General features: G+C 42.4%; 1 protein-coding gene across 1 annotated transcript in view; it reads right to left on the reverse strand.

The window, feature by feature from the left end:
* The window catches only part of CEBPZ (CCAAT enhancer binding protein zeta), a 61,447-nt gene that overhangs the window by 23,342 nt on the left and 17,159 nt on the right, over nt 1-20,946 (reverse strand). The window contains exon 8 of the mRNA XM_075862310.1: nt 7,173-7,275. Coding sequence (XP_075718425.1) covers nt 7,173-7,275 — 103 coding nt within the window. The remainder of the gene's footprint in view (nt 1-7,172; nt 7,276-20,946) is intronic.

The raw sequence follows: 20,946 nt of genomic DNA on the forward strand, positions 1-20,946 counted from the left end.
TGATGCACGGACAGTCAAAGATGCGTCAAATTTGTGTGCCTCAATACATTTTTTGCATCTTACGGTAGCTTTTTAAAAAAAATATTATTAACTTCCATCCTTTTAGTATAAATCATACTGGTCTTTATTTATTTTGATTTAAAGGATTTTTTTTGTAACTCACAATTAACATCCCTTTCTCGCAGAGTTCATTGTGGGACAAAGAAAACCGTGGGTATATGCTGCTCAGCCACTAGGAAACAGACACTAGACGCTCGTTCATCTGCTGATCGTAATGTTTTAAAAAAGTAAAACATTATTGTTGTCGGCAGACATGCTGCCGACAGGATAATAACGTATGGGGACGACCGATCGGCGTAATGAACGCTCACATCCCCATACTAGCTCCTTATGAAAGTAGCAAAACGAGCGCCGATCAACATGCTGGCTCGTTGATCGTCGCTTGTTTACACGGCCCAGGACGTGGAGGACCTTAAGGATGTAGGAGGACCTTAAAGAGGCTCTGTCACCCGATTATGTCAGCATCATATGTCAGCATCATACACTTCTATTCACAACGCCCAGCTAGTAAAACAAGTAAACACGCCCAGATGTTACAAACACAATACACGCCCAGTTGGAAATAAGAGAAAACACGAGAAAACAAGAGAAAAAAAACAACTTTACTGTTATCTACATTGCAGCGCCGATCACATGCAATAGGAGATAGGGATTTGATAATCTGGTGACAGAGCCTCTTTAAAGAGAACCTTTCACCTCCCCATACATGTGCAGCATGTAATTGGGAGGGCTGCACAAACCCTGGGGCACTTTACATTTTTTTCTACCTCCCTCCGTTATTTAGATATAGGTGCCATTATATTTGGCGCCCGATATTTAAATAACCCCCTGAACAGTCAACGGGGTGTGTACTGGCAAGGGGGCGTGTTACTATGGCTGTGACACTGTCCAATCAGATATGGACAGTGCCACAGCAAGAGCGAGCAGAGAAAGTGCACGCTCTCTCTCTTCAGCTTTGAAAATCAGCCTTTTCACCCGAACTGGCAAGGGGGCGGTGTCACTGCTACGGACAGTGTAAGAGCTGTGGAGAGGAGAGCGCTCATGCGCACTCTCATCTCTTCAGCTCTTGTGAGAGATCAGTCTTGTACTTTGTCTGTCGAACTGGCAAGGGGGCGTGTCTCTGCTACGGACAGTGTAAGAGCTGGGGAGCGCTTACACTGTCCGTAGCAGAGACATGCCCCCTTGCCAGTTCGGCAGACAAAGTACAAGACTGATCTCTCACAAGAGCTGAAGAGATGAGTGCGCATGAGCGCTCTCATCTCCACAGCTCTTACACTGTCCGTAGCAGTGACACCGCCCCCTTGCCAGTTCGGCAGACAATACAAGACTGATCTCTCGCAAGAGCTGAAGAGATGAGAGCGCCAATGAGGGCTCTCCTCTCCACAGCTCTTACGCTGTCCGTAGCAGTGACACGCCCCCTTGCCCGTTCGGGTGAAAAGACTGATCTTCAAAGCTGAAGAGAGGGAGCGTGCACTTTCTCTGCTCGCTCTTGCTGTGGCACTGTCCATATCTGATTGGACAGTGTCACAGCCATAGTAACACGCCCCCTTGCCAGTACACACCCCGTTGACTGTTCAGGGGGTTATTTAAATATCGGGCGCCAAATATAATGGCATCGATATCGAAATAACGGAGGGAGGTAGAAAAAAATGTAAAGTGCCCCAGGGTTTGTGCAGCACTCCCAATTACATGCTGCACATGTATGGGGAGGTGAAAGGTTCTCTTTAAGGTCCTCTTACATCCTTAAGGTCCTCTACGTCACGGGCCATGTAAACAAGCGCCGATCAACGAGATAGCTCGTTGATCGACGCTCGTTTGCTACTTTCATAAGGAGCTAGTATGGGGAGGTGAAGGTTTTCTTTAAAGGGGTTATCCGGGGACCAAAAATTGCATCACAATAATATATTTATGTAAAACTAAGTAACTTTCTAATGTACTTTAATTTAAAATTCTGTACTAAATGGTGCAGTTCAAACCTTGTGAAATCTTCCAGGAAGCCCTGGAGGTTTTCTAGTAATGATGACATTCCGACGCAGCCCCATGAGACTGAGGGCTTGCTTCATGTGCTGTTCGTGAACATGACCGCAAGGGGCTGTCACATTGCCTATTGCTCGAGTCCCGAGTAGAGCATCAGCTGGCGCTTTGCCCGGGACTCCAGCACTACTCCCGACGGCGATATTTGGTCAATTCAGGGGTTTCCAATCACTTGAGTTCCCGAGCAAAGCATCAGCACGTCTGCCAACATCACTGTCCATATATGGACAATGATGTAGGCAGCAGTACTGGAGTCCCCAGGCAGAGAATCAGCTGATGTTCTGCTCGGGGAGTCCAGTACTACTGCCGACAATTCACGAGGTTTGAACTACACAATTTAGTACAGAATTTTACATTAAAAGTACATTAGTAAGTTACTTTATTTCACATAAATATATTATTGAAATGCAAGTTTTGGTCCTTGGATAACCCCTTTAAGCATTAAAAGTGTCAGCTCCTCCTGCGCAGCCTACATCCCTCCTGAAGACAATGAGATAACCAGTTTGTACACAAGCAGTAGGAGCAAATACGAGAAGCCAATAGAAGTTAAACTATAGCCACGAACTACACTGTTAAAACTCTTGACGATCAGAACCTAGAAAAAGAGGAACCCGCCAAAATAACTTAAAAAACCCCAAAAACACTGGGAGTGAGCGGTGTCCCAATAAACTCAGCAAGGAAAGGGACTTTACAGGTGAGTAGCAAAGAAATCCTCTTTTCTCGTGTCATTAGGGGACACAGAAGATCATGGGACATCCAAAAGCAGTACACTGGTGAGGTGAAAAAAAACAGAACACAACCGGTCTAATCTACGGCTGCCTGCAGAACCTTGGGACTGAGAGAAAAATACGAGGACACAAAAGTATGCACCCTACAGAACATGGTAAAAGTGTGGAGAGAAGACCTACACAGAAGAGGCCTGATGGCGAACCACCCAAGAAGCACCCACAGGTCAGGTGGAGGAAGCCGTAACTTAAAAAACGGAGGAGACTTGCCTTTGGTGCAATACACCTCACCAATGGCCAAACTGATACATTGAGTGATTGTAGCATTGGATCCCACCAATCCCTTCCTTGGACCGTCCGGGATGGCGAAGAGAGTCGGTACAGCATAAGGAGGAGGAACGAGACAAAATGTATCAAATATATGAGACAAAGTGCTCTAACCACACCCAAATGATGGAGTGTTCATTAGAATGGGAAGGCGAAGGGCAAAAAGTAGGATGCACAAAATCCTCATTCAGATGGAGGGAAAACACCACCTTTGGCAGAAAAAGAGAATTGAACGAAGGAACGTTCATCCTGGTGAAGCACCAGCAAGGGAGACAAGGCAAGGGAGCTGCCAATTCAGACATCTATATTTGATGGAGGTGATGGTCACCAAAAAAAGGCAGACATTCTAAGGCTGGGGGGACACTTCTTGTAGGTGCTTCAAAGAGGACCTGTCACTAGGTCATATAAGTTGAACTGTATAACTGATCTGAACAGCGCAGTCTCCACGATTCCATGGCTATATTATTTTCCCTGGACACCCCCGTTCCAGAGATATGGCCCACTGTTGTGATGGCTCCCTATATGCTAATTTGCTTGAGTTAGCCACTGGGGTGGAGCTAGCTTCCCTGCCTCTGACCAATCAATGTGAGGCACCTTGAAGGCAGTTGACGCGGTTTGCTACTACAGATTAGCATATAGTGAGCCAAAATCACAGTGGGCCACATCTCTGGAAAGGGGGGGGGGTCCAAGTAAGAAAGGAAAAAAAACAAAAAACACACAGCGCTGGAAGCATGGAGACAGCGCTATTCAGGTTAGTAAACTAGTTCAACTTATATAACCTATTGACAGGTCCTCTTTGCAATGAGGTGATTGCATGGCATCAAGGATTAGTTTGAGATTCCATGCGGTAGTGGGGAGACTATACGGAGGAACCATATGGTCAGCTCCCTGAAGAAAAGTTTAAACAGGCTGAGGACAAAGGGCACTGAAATATAATGGAGAGAGCGCGGAAATCTGCCCTTTGATGGAGCGAAGACTAAAGGTCCTTTTACACTGGCCAATTATTGGGCAAACGAGTGTTCACAGAACGCTCATTTCCGATAATTGCCCTATGTAAACAGGGCAATGATCAGTCGATGCACAAGCAAATGCTCGTTCATCAGCTGGTATTATCGTTTTAAATACTGAAAATATTATCGTTGTCGGCAGCATATCTCCCTGAGTAAACAGGTAGATTCGCTACCGACATGACAATAATTTATGGTCATACTAGCTCCTTCATCAGCGCTTGTTTACACGTCCCAGGTAGGGCCGTGTAAAAGTACCTTAAGTCCTGTTCGAGAAAAGATAAGGTCCTGGATAGAGTAAATCGAAAAGGGGAAGGTGCTGCTCCTCGCACCAAAAAAAAAAATAAGAAGGCCTTCCAGGTCCTGTGATAAACCCTAGCTGAGAATGACTTTCTGGCCTGCAGCATGGTCCTGATAAAGTCTCGTTTCTCAGACCATGTTAAGATTGCAGATTCAAAAAGCCACGCCTTCAAACGTAGTGACCCTAAATGCTGGAAGACATCCCTGAGAGAGGAGATTGCTCCTGAGAGGCAGATGCCAGGGGACGTCAGTGTACGATGCCTGACAAGGCCAATCCGGGGTCACCAGGATAGTTGGTACACCTGCCTTGATCCCCCTGAGAACCCTTGGGAGAAGAGGCAGAGTAGTGAATGTTGAACTGATCCCAGGTAACGACCAGACCACTGCACACGTCCGAACCACAAAGGGAGGAAGCTTGTGATTGAATCTAGATGCCATCAAAATCTACGTCTGGAGTTCCCCACCAGACATCTAGCTGGTCGAAGATGCCCAGATGAAGAGATCACTCCCCTTGATCCAGACGTGATCTGGTTAGGAAGTTTGTTATCCAGTTGTCCACTAATCGTACGTGGACTGCTAAAAGGAGAAGATCCAGGCTGACTCCACCACCACCACCGTGGCATTGTCCAACTGATCCGGAATAGTTACCCCACTAGCAAGGGGATCCAGTGTCGAAGGGGCAGGTAAATCTCTTAGTTCCAGAATATTGATTGGAAGAACAGCTTCCCAGGCACTCCTACCCAGCCCTGCAGGATGGTGTTGGTCGCGATGACTGTCTAGTAAGGATATAGGAAGCATCGACAGGGAGGAGAGCCACCACTGGAATGCACATTGTACCGAAAGAGGAAGAAAGATAAGCCGATCCAACGAGATTGGGGAACGATCCAAGCGGGCCAGGATCGCCCGTTGAAGTGGACGAGTGTAGAACAGCAAGTAGAGATGGCCTCGATTGACGAGGCCATGGAGCCCAGAATCCTCATGCAGAAAGGGAAACTAGCATCCCCTGCTAAAAGAGAAAGGACAGCTTATCTTGAGGGAGAAGGACCTGGACCATTGCTGCGCTTAAAACCATGCCCAGGAACGATATCTATCTGTAATAAGCAAGGTATGACTTGTAGTAGTTTATCACCCAGCCAAATCGAACAAGGGTGTCCAGGGTGACTTGGACACTGTCCTAGTTTTATAAGTGAGAGGGTGCCTACACCAGGAAGTCGTCCAGGTAGGGGGCGATTTATGTACATTCATGAGATGTCGCCAGGCTGAAGTGGAAAGCCACAAATGGATAGTGGCAGGAACGGATATTGAATCTCAGGAAGCCCTGATGGGCCAGAAATATCAGTATGGAGGAGTCTTTGACATCCACCGTGGAATGCAAAGAAATCTGCATTATTCGATTTAAAAAAATCACCGTCTTCCATGATTCCATCCGAAATGATGCACCCAAAGTGATTTAGGCACTTTAGTTCCAGGATAGGGTGGGACCTTGGAACCAGGAAGAAAATAGAATAAAAGCCTCAGTACCGTTCCTTCTAGGGAAGAGGAATCACTCATTGGAAGAGAAGAGAATCTACTGCCTGAAAAAAGGAAGAAGCGTTGAGTTTGTGGAACAAACAGAAAAAAAAATAAACAACTGTCTGGTGGCATAGAACTAAAATTTCACTCCGGAAACGTATGCATCCGAGATGTGACGGTTGCAAAAATCCTGAAAGAGAAGGAGCCTGAGTAGGCCCATGTGGGCGTAGACCTTGAGGATAGATGTACCTGTTGGAACTGCCTTTGGAGATATGAGATAGTTTAGGCCAGGCTTCCTCTGTGTCCCCCGGACGAAGGCATCCGCCGAAACGCGCGTCGGGTCTTGGCGTCTCCTCCATGCGGGATTATGAACTTGGGTATGTACCTTCATCTATTTAGGCTGCTGTTTAAATCTGTATAGGGCTGATTGCATTTTTTTGCTGTGAAGCCCGGATACCTGCTATTTATGTCCTGCTATGCATCTATATACACTTAATGGTGCTCTACAGATAGAATAATATATGCACATAGCACTTTACCTTGCACTATCCATTTTTTTGCATATCAGGCACAGCTAGCAGACTTTGGATATGCTGTTATCTCATATGCCTCTATTATGTTCGTTCATACCCTGATGACACTAAGTTATCCTGCATTTGGTTGACGCCTTTTATACATTGTATGATTCAAAATTTTAAATCTGGTTTGTATCTGTCTGTTAATAAAATGAATTACTATTTATCTATTACGTCTGTATTAGTCTTTTGATCATTTTTGTTTATAGGTTCTTGTGTATGTTTTCGGTCAAAATACCAAGCTACACTTGGTTTATATATATGGTTATCTTTAATGGTATACAATTTTGATATAACTTTGCTTTCTGCCATACATACTATATTATTGTTCATTCAGATAGCCCATTAGCGCTTCATGTGTACAATTCGGTTGGGTGTGTTCCTCTGTGTCCTGAGGAATCAGTTATCCTACTTTTTTACAATAGAAGAATAAAATCCTGTATTTCCCAACTATATAACCCAAATGTGATGTTAACAGCCTTACTGATATTATTACAGCTGGAAACAACAATAAAACAACGTAAAACAATGTTGAAAAGGAAAATAGGAACATGGTGGTAGCTTTACTTTAGTAAATTTAATTTCATTATACCAAACATGCTTTGACACAACTTGATAAACCAAATTATTACCTCTTATTTTCTGTTGTTTTGGATTACGATACACAAATCGGTCCAAAAACCTCATCAATGTAAAATCTTGCAGAGGATCGCCCATGTACTGCACAGAGTTACCCTGAAGTAAAAAGCAAAAAAAAAAAAAATGTAGATCACAAAGCTATGCAATGTTCTTGGTCTTAACTAAATCTGTGTCAGATTTTTTTTTTTGTTCACGAAACAATTTTCCATCTATCATGAATCAACGGGCTAAATGAGTACTCCATGTACGATTAGCCCTTTAGATTTATATTCCATTTTTAATGGCACTATGCACTCCTGTGCACAGTGCCATTCGCGTGATCAGGTGGTCACAATAACAGCCCAAACCTGTGCTGTGACAGAATTGAAATAATCAGTATCCGGTCAGGAAAAAAACCTCACATATATTGATGTACAGTAAAATAAAAAAAAGTGACAAGCAAAGTCCCCATTGTACCTCTGTATGCCTCCGATGTCAAAGAATATAAAGGTTTTTCAGTCGGATACTGGTATCATGTAAGTGGTATAATTTGGTTGATTCTTAACCCCTTCCCTCTTTAGCCACTTTTGACCTTCCTGACATGTGTCACTTTATGTGGTAATAACGTCGGAATGCTTTCACCCATCCAAGCGATTCTGAGATTGTTTTCTCGTGACACATTGCACTTTAAGTTACTGACAAAATTTGATATGTTCAGTATTTAATTGTGAAAAACACCAAAAAAGAGCGAAAAATTGCAAAAATTACCATTTTTCTCAATTTAAATGTATCTGCTTGTAAGACAGGCCCTTATAACACACAAAATTGTTGCTAATTAACATCACCCATATGTCTACTTTAGATTGGCATCGTTTTTTGAACATCATTTTATTTTTCTATGACATCACAAGGCTTAGAACTTTAGCAGCAATTTCTCACATTTTCAAGAAAATTTCAAAAGGCCATTTTTACAGGGGCCAGTTCAGTTGTGAAGTGGCTTTGAGGGCCTTATATATTAGAAACCCTCAAAAAGTCACCCCATTTTAAAAACATTACCCCTCAAAGTATTCAAAACAGCATATATAAAATGTCTTAACCCTTTACACATTTCACAGAAATTAAAGCAAAGTAGAGGTGAAATTTACAAATTTCATATTTTTTTCAGAAATACATTTTTAATACAATTTTTTTTATTACCCAGAAGGTTTTACCAGAGAAATGCAACTCAATATTTGTTGCCCAGTTTCTGCAGTTTTAGGAAATATCCCACATGTGGCCATTGCGTGCTACTGGACTGAAGCACCAGCCTCAGCAGCAAAGGAGCACCTAGAGGATTTTGGGGCCTTATTTTTGTTAGAATATATTTTAGGCACCATGTCAGGTTTGAAGGGCTCTTGCGGTGCCAAAACAGTAAAAATCCCCCAAAAGTGACCCCATCTGGGAAACTACACACCTCAAGGTAATTATCTAGGGGTACAGTGAGCATTTTGACCGCACAGGTTTTTTACAGAAATTATTGGAAGTAGGCCGTGAAAATCTAAATTTTTTCAAAGAAAATGTAGGTTTAGCGATTTTTTTTCTCATTTCCACAAGGACTAAAGGAGAAACTAAAGGAGAAAATCTGTAAAGCAATTTCTCCCGAGTAAAACAATACCCCACATGTGGTAATAAACGGCTGTTTGGACACACGGCAGGGCTTAGAAGGGAAAGAGCGCCATTTGGCTTTTGGAGCCCAAATTTAGCAGGAATGGTTTGCGGAGGCCATGTCGCATTTACAAAGCCCCTGAGGGGACAAAACAGTGGAAACCCCCAACAAGTGACCCCATTTTGGAAACTACACCCATTGAGGAAATTATCTAGGGGTATAGTGAGCGATTCGACCCCACAGGTTTTTTGTATTAATTATTGGAAGTAGGCCCTGAAAATGACAATCTAAATTTTTTCAAAGAAAATGTAGGTTTAGCTAATTTTTTATCATTTCCACAAGGACTGAAGGAGAAAAAGCATCGTAAAATTTGTAAAGCAATTTCTCCCGAGTAAAACAATACCCCACATGTGGTAATAAACTGATGTTTGGAGACACGGCAGGGCTTTGAAGGGATGGAGTGCCATTTGGCTTTTGGAGATCACATTTAGCAGGAATGGTTTGCGGAGGCCATGTCACATTTACAAAGCCCCTGAGGGGACAAAACAGTGGAAACCCCCCACAAGTGACCCCATTATGGAGACTACACCCATTGAGGAAATTATCTAGGGGTGTAGTGAGCATTTTGACCCCACAGATGTTTCATAGAATTTATTAGAATTGGGCAGTGAAAATAAAAACAATCCTTTTTCTTCAATAAGACGTAGCTTTAGCGCAAATTTTTTCTTTTTCTCAAAAAATAAAGGAAAAAAAGAACCCAACATTTGTAAAGCAATATCTCCCGAGTACGGCAATACCCCATATGTGGTCATAAACTGCTGTTTGGGCAAACGGCAGGGCTCAGAAGGGAAGTACCGCCATTTGGAGTGCAGATTTTGCTGGATTGGTTTCTGGGTGCCTGTGGGCCTAAACCAGTGGAAACCCCCCAGAAGTGACCCAATTTTGGAAACTACGCCCCTCAATGCATTTACCTAGGGGTGTAGTAAGCATTTTAAACCTGCAGGTGTTTTGTAGAAATTAGTGTGCACTCGATGTTGCAGAGTGAAAATGGGATTTTTTCCATAGATATGCCAATATGTGGTGCCCAGCTTTTGCCACCATAACAAGAAAGCTCTCTAATTATTATGCGGTGTTTCCCGGTTTTAGAAACACCCTTTATGTGGCCCTAATCTTTTGCCTGGACAGGCTCAGGAGTTAAAGAGTACCATGTCAAATTAAGGCCTAATTTGGCAATTTACAAAGCATTGGTTCACAACTGCAGAGGCTCAAATGTGAAATAATAAAAAGAAACCCCTGAGAAGTGACCCTATTATGGAAACTGCACCCCTCAAGGCATTTATTAAGGGGTGTAGTGAGCATTTTCACCCCACAGGTCTTTTCCATAAATGATTGCACTGCGGATAGTGCAAATTAAAAATGTATATTTTTCCCTAGATATACCATTCAGTGGCAAATATGTCATGCCCAGCTTATGACGCTGGAGACAAACACCCCAAAAATTGTTAAAAGGGTTCTCCCAGGTATGACGATGCCATATATGTGGAAGGAAACTGCTGTTTGGGCACGCTGTAGGGTTCAGAGCGGAGGGAGCGCCATTTGGCTTTTGGAGAGCGGATTTTGCTTGGTAGTAGACTTGTTTGAGTATTGCTGGTGTTTCCGTTTATAATGGGGGGGGGGGTACATGTAAGCTGAGCAGAGTATATAAGGGGCATAGTCAGGTGGTATAATAATGGGGTAAAAAAATAATAAAATGATCCATAGATGTGTGTTACGCTGTGAGGCAATCCTTTCTGCACAGGCCGATGTCGCACTGATATATGGCGTCCTTTCTTATCCCCCTTTTGGTCCACACTCCGCACCTTTACAGTTTGGAGAATTTTGCTGGGAGGTGTTGTCCTGGTATAATACGGGCACCGTCACTTCCAGCAGATATGTTTGGGCCCTACCCTTCCTGGTTCCCTAATTTTAGGTCCTTGATAAATCGCCTCTTTAAACAGAAGAAACGTTCCCCTCGGACCTGCACAACTGCATATTTTTTTATTTCCTGACTTATTGGAGCCTTAACTAATTTAATTTTTCATAGACGTAGTGGTAGGAGGGCTGGTCTGTTGTGGGACGAGCTGTAGTTATTATTGGTACCATTTTGGGGTACATGCAACTTTGTGATCACCTTTTTATCCTATTTTATGGGATGCCAGGTAAACAAAAAAACGCAATTCTGGCACAGCTTTTTGTTAGTTTTTTTTATACAGCGTTCACCATGCGTTATAAATTACATGTTACCTTTATTCTGCGGGTCAGTACAATTCCGGCGATACCTAATTTATAGCACTTTTTTATGTTTTACAACTTTTTGCACACTAAAATTACTTTTGTAAGAACCATAATTTTTTTGTCAACAGAGCTGTATGAGGGCTTGTTTTTTTGCGGGACGAGCTATCGTTTTTACAGGTACCATTTTTGGATACGTACGACTTTTTGATCACTTTTTATTCCAATATTTGTAGGGCAAAGTGACCAAAAAACAGAAACCCTGGTAACGTTTTTTTTTACGCTTTTCACCGCGTGCAATAAATATAATATTTTGATACCTCAGGTCGTTACGGTCACGGCGATACCAAATACGTATGGTTTATTATTCTTTTTCAATAATAAAGGACTTGATAAGAGTAAAAGGGGGATTGTGTTTTATTTTATTACTTCAAACTTTTATTGTTTTCAAACTTTTATTTTACACTTTAACACTTTTTCTCAAGTCCCACTAGGGGACTTGAAGGTCCAACTGTCAGATTATTTTTTTTCTAATACATTGCACTACCTATGTAGTGCAATGTATTAGATCTGTCAGTCATTCACTGACAGCAAGCCGATTAGGCTTCGCCTCCCGGCGGGGCCTAAATCGGCTTCCGTAATGGCAGAGCAGGAGACCATTGTGTCTCCTGTTGCCATAGCAGCAGTCGCCAGTCCTGATTGCCTATCAGGACTGGCGATCTGCTAGTAACCGCTGCGATGCAGCAATAACATAACATACAGCTGACTTCCACCGCTGATGATGCCGGATCAGCTCCTGACCCGGCGCCATCTTGCCGGCAGCTACGGAAGCCGATCAGGCTCCGCCGCCGGGCGGATCTTGACCGGTTCCGATGAGCTGCAAACACCTTAAATGTAGCGATCACGTTTGAATGCTGCATTGAAGGAGTTAATGGCGGGGATCGAAGCTAATTTCGGTCCCCGCCATTACAGCCGGATGTCAGCTGTCAGATACAGCTGAGATCCGGCGATTATGGCACCGACTCAGCTTCTGAGCCGGTGCCAAACATTTGTCGTAGGTATACGACATTTTGCGGGAAGCACTGGCTTTCCATGACGTATATTTACGACAGATGTCGGGAAGGGGTTAAAATACAGGCTATATAATTCCCATTATAGTCAATATCCAACCAGAAAGAAGTGGCATTGTACAATCCTGGCCCCACTGCCACTTTGTTCTAGCATTCCTTAGGTCGATATGCAAAAATAGATTTTTTGAGAATTTTTTCTATTGACCAGCGGCAATAGAGTTTGACAAAAGCCGGATTGTGGCCAAAACATTAGTTATAGCCTTACTCAAATAAATCTATTTTTGCATATCGACCTAAGGAGTGCTTGAGTTTAAATCTTAACGGGATGGGAACCCTACCCAAAGCACCCAGAAAACCTGCAGAGTGCCACAGATTTTGATCATTACTTTGTTCTAGCAGTCTAAACCCCACCAATTACACATTAATGGCATATCCTAGCGATGTCCATCAATATCCTGAAACAAACTCTTTAAAAATGGTGCTGACGGCAAAATTCTAATTTACTACCATTAAGGAGTGATCTGAGTACTACACTTACCGTATTTTTCGGACTATAAGACGCACCTGACTATAAGACGCACCCAGTTTTTAGACAACAGAAAATAGGAAAAAAAGTTAATACTTTACTACTTTTACAAAGAAAAACTATTGGTTAAGAAAAAAATTGTTCTGTTTCACCACATTCTGAGAGCCATAACTTTTATATTTTTTCAATCGATTGGGCGGTGTGAGGGCTTATTTTTTAGTACATATGATTTTTTTTTTAGCACTTTTTATTTCATTTTTGTTTAGCGCTAAAGGTGACCAGAAAACAACAATGCTTTTAATTATTTTTTTTTACGCCGGTCACCGTGCGAGTCAAATAGTGCTATATTGTAATAGTTAGGACTTTTACATGCACAGCGATGCCAATTTTTCTTATTTCTTTTTAATTTTTTACATTGTGCTAGGGGAAGAATGGGAAAAGGTTATTTTTTAACTTTTTTTAAACTCGTTTTATTGACCAATAAGCACAATACAGTTAATATATCAATAAAGAAGTAATGGCTTCACATCATATGTACATATAACGAATAGAATACAGTAGAAATATAAAAAGACAGTGTCTGGTCACACCGGTAACAACCCTCATTCCCACGCAATTGTAAAATGCACAACATAAATCAGGATGTTAAAAATTATATATAATACAGATTGTAGTAAAAAAAAAATCAAAAAAATCTTAACTGAACATAGTTAAACTGAATTTCTGCACGTGAGTTTCACACTTAACACTGTATCACCACATCTCGAGTACCTAGTAAAGCACCAGATATGGGACACAAAATCAGCAATACAGCTCAGTAACAACATGTACAGAAATGGGGCCCCCCACACATCCAAACACTGGACATTTCAGAAACCCTAAAGATCAGATGATCAGTGATCTCGGGGACAACAGGGCCAAAGGGGATGCATTCCAAATGACCCAAATTTTCTGGAATTTGTGGGAACAGCCTCTATGTGTATACACCATTTTCTCATAAGGAATTGTCGTGTTTATCAGGGTTATCCATGGACTACACGTAGGAGGGCTATCACCCATTCATCTGATTGTAATGGCCTTTCGGGCCAAAAAATAAGGATTCCCTAAGAAAATCCTGGTATGATGTGACGATATGGACTCATCTACTAAACCTACAAGACAAGGCTCAGGAGTGAAAGGCACCGTAATCCCCAGAAGAGATGACAACTTCGAAATGATCTCTCCCCAGAATGAGTTAATATATGATCACTACCATGCCATATGCCGGAAGTCAGCTTGTGGTTCCGAACATATATGATATCTAGTGTGTAGGCGTCTTCCCATTTTATGGAGACGTTTTGGGGTTAAGTAGAATAAATGTAGGAAGTATAGTTGAGTCATACGGTTATTAATTGCAGGAGATACATAAAGTGAAAGTGCCAGTGCCTCCTCCCAGTCCTCTACAAACCTGGAATAAGGGATTTCCATCTATTCTCTGAAGCCAACTGTGTAGATTTCAGTTTGTGTCCCAAAAGATATGTGTATAAGGCTGAGATAACGCCCTTAGGGCCCTGTGTTACAAAAATTCCAAATCAAGGGGTAGTCAGATGCCGGGCATGATGTACTCGGAAACTGGCTCCGGAGAGCATGTCTTAGTTGCAGATATCTGTAAAATGATGAACGTGGTATATGGTATAAATCCTGTATTTGTGTAAAGGATCGAATAGTCCCATCACTGTACATATCCGCCAGAGTCTCAACACCATGTGAAGTCCAAAACACATTATCTGTAAGCAGAGAGATATGTGAAAACATAGGGTTTCCCCAGAGAGGCATCGTGGGATGGAAAGCGTGGTACTGAGATATTTCTTTAGCTGCCCTCCATACCTGAACAGCCAATCTGTGAAGTAGCAATAAACGGCAAGGAAATAGGCCTGGCTTCTCCAGGACCGGCCATAATGTGCTCATCTCTAAATAGTGCGCTAAGTAGTATTCAACAGTACTTGAAGTGAGATGTTGAGTCCAGAAATGAAGGAAGTTGAGTTGGCCAGCGAAAAAATATAGATAGAAGTCTGGAAGGGCCATGCGCCCTTGGGTTTTCAGCTGTTGTAAAATACTCACACCCAATTTATGTCTGGAGTTTCCCCATATAAAAGGAAGTTAGTACGGATTGCAATTTGGAGAAAAAGGATTTAGGAATGGGACCTGAGGCATGTTCAAGCAGGTATAATCCTTTCGGAAGGAGTATCATTTTAATTAAGTTGATACGCATAGGTACGGACAAATGTAAAGCACCCCAAATCTTACATTTGGATTCAGTATACTCTAGCAGAGGGTAAATGTTTTTCGTGAGACTTATTAGCACATTTAGGAATGTAAATACCTAGATATTTAAAATCTTCAACCACTGGTAGGTTATAGTACTCGGCTAGCCAGTCAGAATCCCATAAGGGCATCAAAGCTGATTTACTCCAATTTATATGAAGGCCCGAAAATGGAGCAAATGCATCCAAGAGATGGATAGCTCTACATAAGGACGTAAATGGAATAAGATCGTCTGCATATAAGGCAACACGATCCTCCCTCACCCCAGAAGAAACCCCATGGAAAATAGTATCCTGACGTAATCGGAGTACCAGAGGTTCAATCGCCAAAGCAAACAGCGGTGGCGATAAGGGACATCCCTGACGGTTACCTCTTCCTAATGGATACACACTTAAAAACTTTGGTTTTGGCCCTCAGTTCATTAAGTACTGCAAGTAAGGCAACTCTACGGAATCAAAAGCCTTAGCTGCAAGTAAAGAAGCCAAGGCTATTTTTTTTTTTTATTATGGGCTCTACCTAACGGAGCTATGATCTGTACCCTGTGGATATTATTCGTAGTGCTCTTACCAGGCCTAAAGCCTGACTAGTCAGAATGAATAATGCTGAGAATAGCAGAGTTAAGACGGTTAGCCAGTATTTTGGTTAATATTTTGTAATCTACGTTCAATAGGGATATGGGCCTATACGAGCCACAATCGCAGGGATCCTTATCATTTTTCAGGAGTACTACAATAGTAGCCTAATATAGAGAGTCTGGGAGCTCATTTGAATTAACCGTCTCTTGAAACATATCAAGGAGAATCAGTCCCGTGTTTTCAAAATATCTAGCATATACCTCCAGCAGGAGAACATCGAGTCCCAGGGATTTACCTCTAGCCAAGTCTGAAACAGCCAGTTCCACTTCCGCAAGAGTGATATCCAAATCCAAAAACTGTGCATCTGCTTCCGATAATTGGGGAAAGGAGATCTCATTCAGATATGTTTCTAATTCACCCGGAGAGTTGGAATATTGGGTGGAATAATAATAATTATAAAATTCCCGGACTCTATTTATGATTAACCCCTTCCCGACATTTGCCGTATGGATAAGTCATGGAAAGCTAGTGCTTCCCGAATTTTGCCGTATCCATACGACAAATTGCTGGGCAATCGCTCATAAGCCGAGCCAATGCCATCATCGCCGGATGTCAGCGGTATCTTACAGCTGACATCCGGAGGCAATGGTGGGAACCGAAATTAGCTTTGATCCCTGCCATTAACCCCTTAAATACAGCGCCCAAACGCAATCGGTGCATTTAAGGTGTTTGAAGCTTATCGGAACCCCAGCAATGAAATTGTCGGGGTTCCGGTGGCTGCAATGGCAACCGGAGGCCTAAAACTTGTCTCCCGGTACGCCTAGCACGGAAGCCGTTCAGCACCCGCCCGGCGGCGGAGCCTAAACAGCTTCCGTAGCCGGCGGCAAGATCAGGAGCTGAGCCGGCGTCATTAGCGGTGGATGTCAGCTGTATGTTATAGCTGACATCCACCTGTAACAGCAGGAACCAGAGCTAGCTCCGATCCCTGCCATTAACCCCTTTGATGCAGCAATTGGTGCATCTTAGCGGTTGCTAGCAGATCGCCAGCCCTGACAGGCAATCAGAACTGGCGACTGCTGCTATGGCAACAGGAGACCCAATGGCCTCCTGCTCTGCCATTACGCAAGCCGATTAGGCCCCGCCGGGAGGCGAAGCCTGATCAACTTGCTGTCAGTGAATAACTGACAGATCTAATACATTGCGCTACGTAGGTAGTGCAATGTATTAGAAAAAACAAAATCAGACAGTTTGACCTTCAAGTCCCCTAGTGGGACTTGAAAGTGTAAAAAAAAGTGAAAGAAAGAAAAAAAAAAAAAGTTTGAAAACATAATAAAAGTTTCAAGTAATAAAACACAAATTGCCCTTTTCCCTTATCAAGTGGGTTCTTTTTTTGCCTTTATTTGTTGAGAAAATGAAAATTTTTGAGCTAAAGCTACGTCTTATTGAAGAAAAGGGAATGTTTTAATTTTCACTGCCCAATTCTAATAAATGCTATGAAACACCTGTGGGGTCAAAATGCTTACTACACCCGTAGATGAATTCCTCAAGTGGTGTTGTTTCCTAAATGGAGTCACTTTTTGGGCGTTTTCATTGTTTAGTCCCCTCAGGTGATTTGCAAATGTGACATGGCCTCCGCAAACCATTCCTGCCAAATGTGATCTCCAAAAGCCAAATAGCGCGCTTTCCCTTGTAAGCCCTGCCATGTTTCCAAGCAGCCGTTTATGACCACGTGGGGTATTATTTTACTCGGGAGAAATTGCTTTACAAATTTTGCGGTGCTTTTTCTCATTCAGTCCTTGTGGAAATGAGAAAAAATTAGCTAAACCTACATTTTATTTGAAAAAACTTAGATTTTAATTTTCAGGGCCTACTTCCAGTAATTTCTGCAAAAAACCTGTGATGTCAAAACGCTCACTATACCCCTAGATAATTTTCTTGAGGTGTGTAGTTTCCCAATTGGGGGGATTTCCACTGTTTTGGCACCGCAAGAGCCCTTCAAACCTGACATGGTGCCTAAAATATATTCTAATAAAAATAAGGCCCCAAAATCCTCTAGGTGCTCCTTTGCTTCGGAGGCCCGTGCTTCAGTCCAGTAGCACACTAGGGCCACATGTGGGATATTTCCTAAAACTGGCGAACCTGGGCAATAAATATGGAGTTGCGTTGCTCTGGTAAAACATTGTGTTAGAAAAACAATGGATTAAAAATTAATTTCTACAAAAAAATATGAAATTTGTAAATTTCAACTCTACTTGCTTTAATTCCGGTGAAACGTCTATAGGGTTAAGAAACTTTCTAAATGCTGTTTTGAATACTTTGAGGGGTGAAGTATTTAAAATGGGGTGACTTATTGGGGGTTTTGGAATATATAAGGCCCTCAAAGCCTGCAAAATTAGCCTTTTGAAATTTTCTTGAAAATGTGAGAAATTGTTGCTAAAGTTAAAAGCCTTAATGTTCTAGAAAAATAAAATGATGTTCAAAAAAAAACAATGCCGATCTAAAGTAGACATATAGGGGATGTTAATTAGCAACAACTTTGTGTGGTATAACGGTCTGTCTTACAAGCAGATACATTTAAATTGAGAAAAATGCTAATTTTTGCAATTTTTTGCAAAATGTTGGTGTTTTTCACAAACCTCAGAACATGATCCTCAGCACAGTGTGATTGTGCACAGCGTGATTGTGCAGTGAAAGAAGCTGGGCTGGAACAATGAGAAGTGTATGACGCTGATTGGTCACTGATTGGTCAGCGTCATACACTTCTCTTCACAACGCCCAGTTGGTAAAAAGTAAAAACACCCAGTTGTCTATTAAGAAACTAATTAGCATAAATCTAAAATTGTTCATAACTTGCTCAAAAATTATCGTTTTTCAAAATAAAAACCACTGTTATCTACATTACAGCGCCGATCAAAATATGTAGGAGAAGGGGCACTTATGTGGTGACAGAGCCTCTTTTAAAGGGAACCTGTCACCAGCCTTTCACTTATTGAGCTTTAATTATCCCTCATTGGCCGCTGCTATCAAATGTTCATTGCCGTTATCCCCTCTCCTAAACTCCTCCTCCGACTGTAAATAACGGTCTGCAAACATTTCGTGCCTTTTATCGTAATAATCCGGTGTCCCTTTGTGCGCACACACCAGAAGATGACATCAATGCACAAGCGCAGGATTGTGTGTACTGGGGGAAGGCGTGGAGCTGTCAATCAAAAGTAATGAGGTGGGGTAAACTCGGAAAGACTTGAGGAACGAAGATTTGACTCTCTCCAAACGGAGATTTGACTCTCTCCAAACGAAGATTTGACTCTCTCCAAACGAAGATTTGACTCTCTCCAAACGAAGATTTGACTCTCTCCAAACGAAGATTTGACTCTCTCCAAACGAAGATTTGACTCTCTCCAAACGAAGATTTGACTCTCTCCAAACGAAGATTTGACTCTCTCCAAACGAAGATTTGACTCTCTTCAAACGAAGATTTGACTCTCTTCAAACGAAGATTTGACTCTCTTCAAACGAAGATTTGACTCTCTTCAAACGAAGATTTGACTCTCTTCAAACGAAGATTTGACTCTCTTCAAACGAAGATTTGACTCTCTTCAAACGAAGATTTGACTCTCTTCAAACGAAGATTTGACTCTCTTCAAACGAAGATTTGACTCTCTTCAAACGAAGATTTGACTCTCTTCAAACGAAGATTTGACTCTCTTCAAACGAAGATTTGACTCTCTTCAAACGAAGATTTGACTCTCTTCAAACGAAGATTTGACTCTCTTCAAACGAAGATTTGACTCTTTTCAAACGAAGATTTGACTCTTTTCAAACGAAGATTTGACTCTTTTCAAACGAAGATTTGACTCTTATGCTCATTAGCATACGGCGTGGGAACACTAAAAAACGGAATGCTAAAGCTACAGAGCCGACTAAGAAGATAATTATAAATTATATAGAAAATGATTTTTCCCCCACTACCACCAGGTATTGCTGATTTAATATGTGAAATGCTGGTGACAGGTTCCCTTTAAGCAGACAAAGAATGGATAGAGGCAGCACTTCCAAAAAGAGCAAGAGCTATTTATTCACCCATGCAACGTTTCAGTCCAACTGGACTTTTTACAAGCATTTAAAAGTCCAGTTGGACTGAAACGTCGCATGGGTGAATAAATAGCTCTTGCTCTTTTTGGAAGTGCTGCCTCTTTCCATTCTTTGTCTGCTTGATATCCAGGACCGCGGACCAGGTCTTATTGAGGCGTGAACCCACTTGCAGTCCAGTGCTGTGGAATCTTTTCGTTTTGAGGTTCCCTTTAAGGCATCCACGAAGATAAGCCCTCAGTGTTTTCCATACTATAAAGGGAGTTAGAAGTACCATCATTACAGCCTATAAAAACTTGTAATTGGTGAGGTATCCTTTTCCGATTACATAATAAGGTAAGCCAAAAGGGGTGTACTCTCCATCCTGATCTACAAGTAGCACCAGGGATTTGTAGGTCTAAGTATAGGGGGAAATGATCTAAGAATCCTCTAACAGCATATCGGACATCTGCCACCGACACATATTTTTGAACTTTTAATATTTTTTTTACACTCCTGAACAGGTATCTAACTTTTTTTTTTTCTTTACACATTTTATTAGTTCCCCTATGGGACTTGAACCAGCGATTGCTAGATAGCTGGTACAATACACTGAAATACTTTGATGAGTTACAGAAACAGCGTAGCCCGCTGAGCTACACTGTTTCCGTAACTCCCATAATAGCGAATGGCAGTTACAGAAGCAGCGTAGCATGCGAGCTACGCTGTTTCCGTAACTACTATTCACTTTTATGGGAGTTACGGAAATAGTGTAGCTCAGCGAGCACTCGGCTGTTTCTGTAACTCCCGACCACCTAACCGGGAAGTGACCGGGAGACAGCGGAGCAGAGTAAAATAGAACGGGGTTTAGGGGGCCATCGCTGTTCCTGGCCGTTAGAGCAGCGTGTCCGTTGTAAAACACAGCTGACACCTGCAGTGTATGGGAGCAGGCTCAGCAGGTGAGCCCGCTCTAGAGATGCACGATGCATCGAAACTTCGATACTGTGCATCCCCAAACGGTTCCATACCGTTATTTCATGTATTTCGATACTTAACTGTGCGGCCGCACAGCTCAGTATTGTAACACATGAATGTATGAGAGCGGAGCTGCGGCTGTGTAATACAGTCATTGTCCCGCTCCGGAGTCCTGACAAGTGCGCGCGGTCAGCATGAGGTGCGCCCGCTATGTTCTGTTTTCAGTGCCGCCGCTCATTAGTGCAGCGCTGGCCAAATCATCTCATGCTGAACGCTCACGCACTTCCTGTCAGGAGCGGGGCAATGACTGTATTACACAGCCGCAGCCCCGCTCTATAATAGCGGAGATCAGAT

The sequence above is a fragment of the Rhinoderma darwinii genome, chromosome 4 (assembly GCF_050947455.1).
Source record: "Rhinoderma darwinii isolate aRhiDar2 chromosome 4, aRhiDar2.hap1, whole genome shotgun sequence".
NCBI lineage: Eukaryota > Metazoa > Chordata > Amphibia > Anura > Rhinodermatidae > Rhinoderma > Rhinoderma darwinii.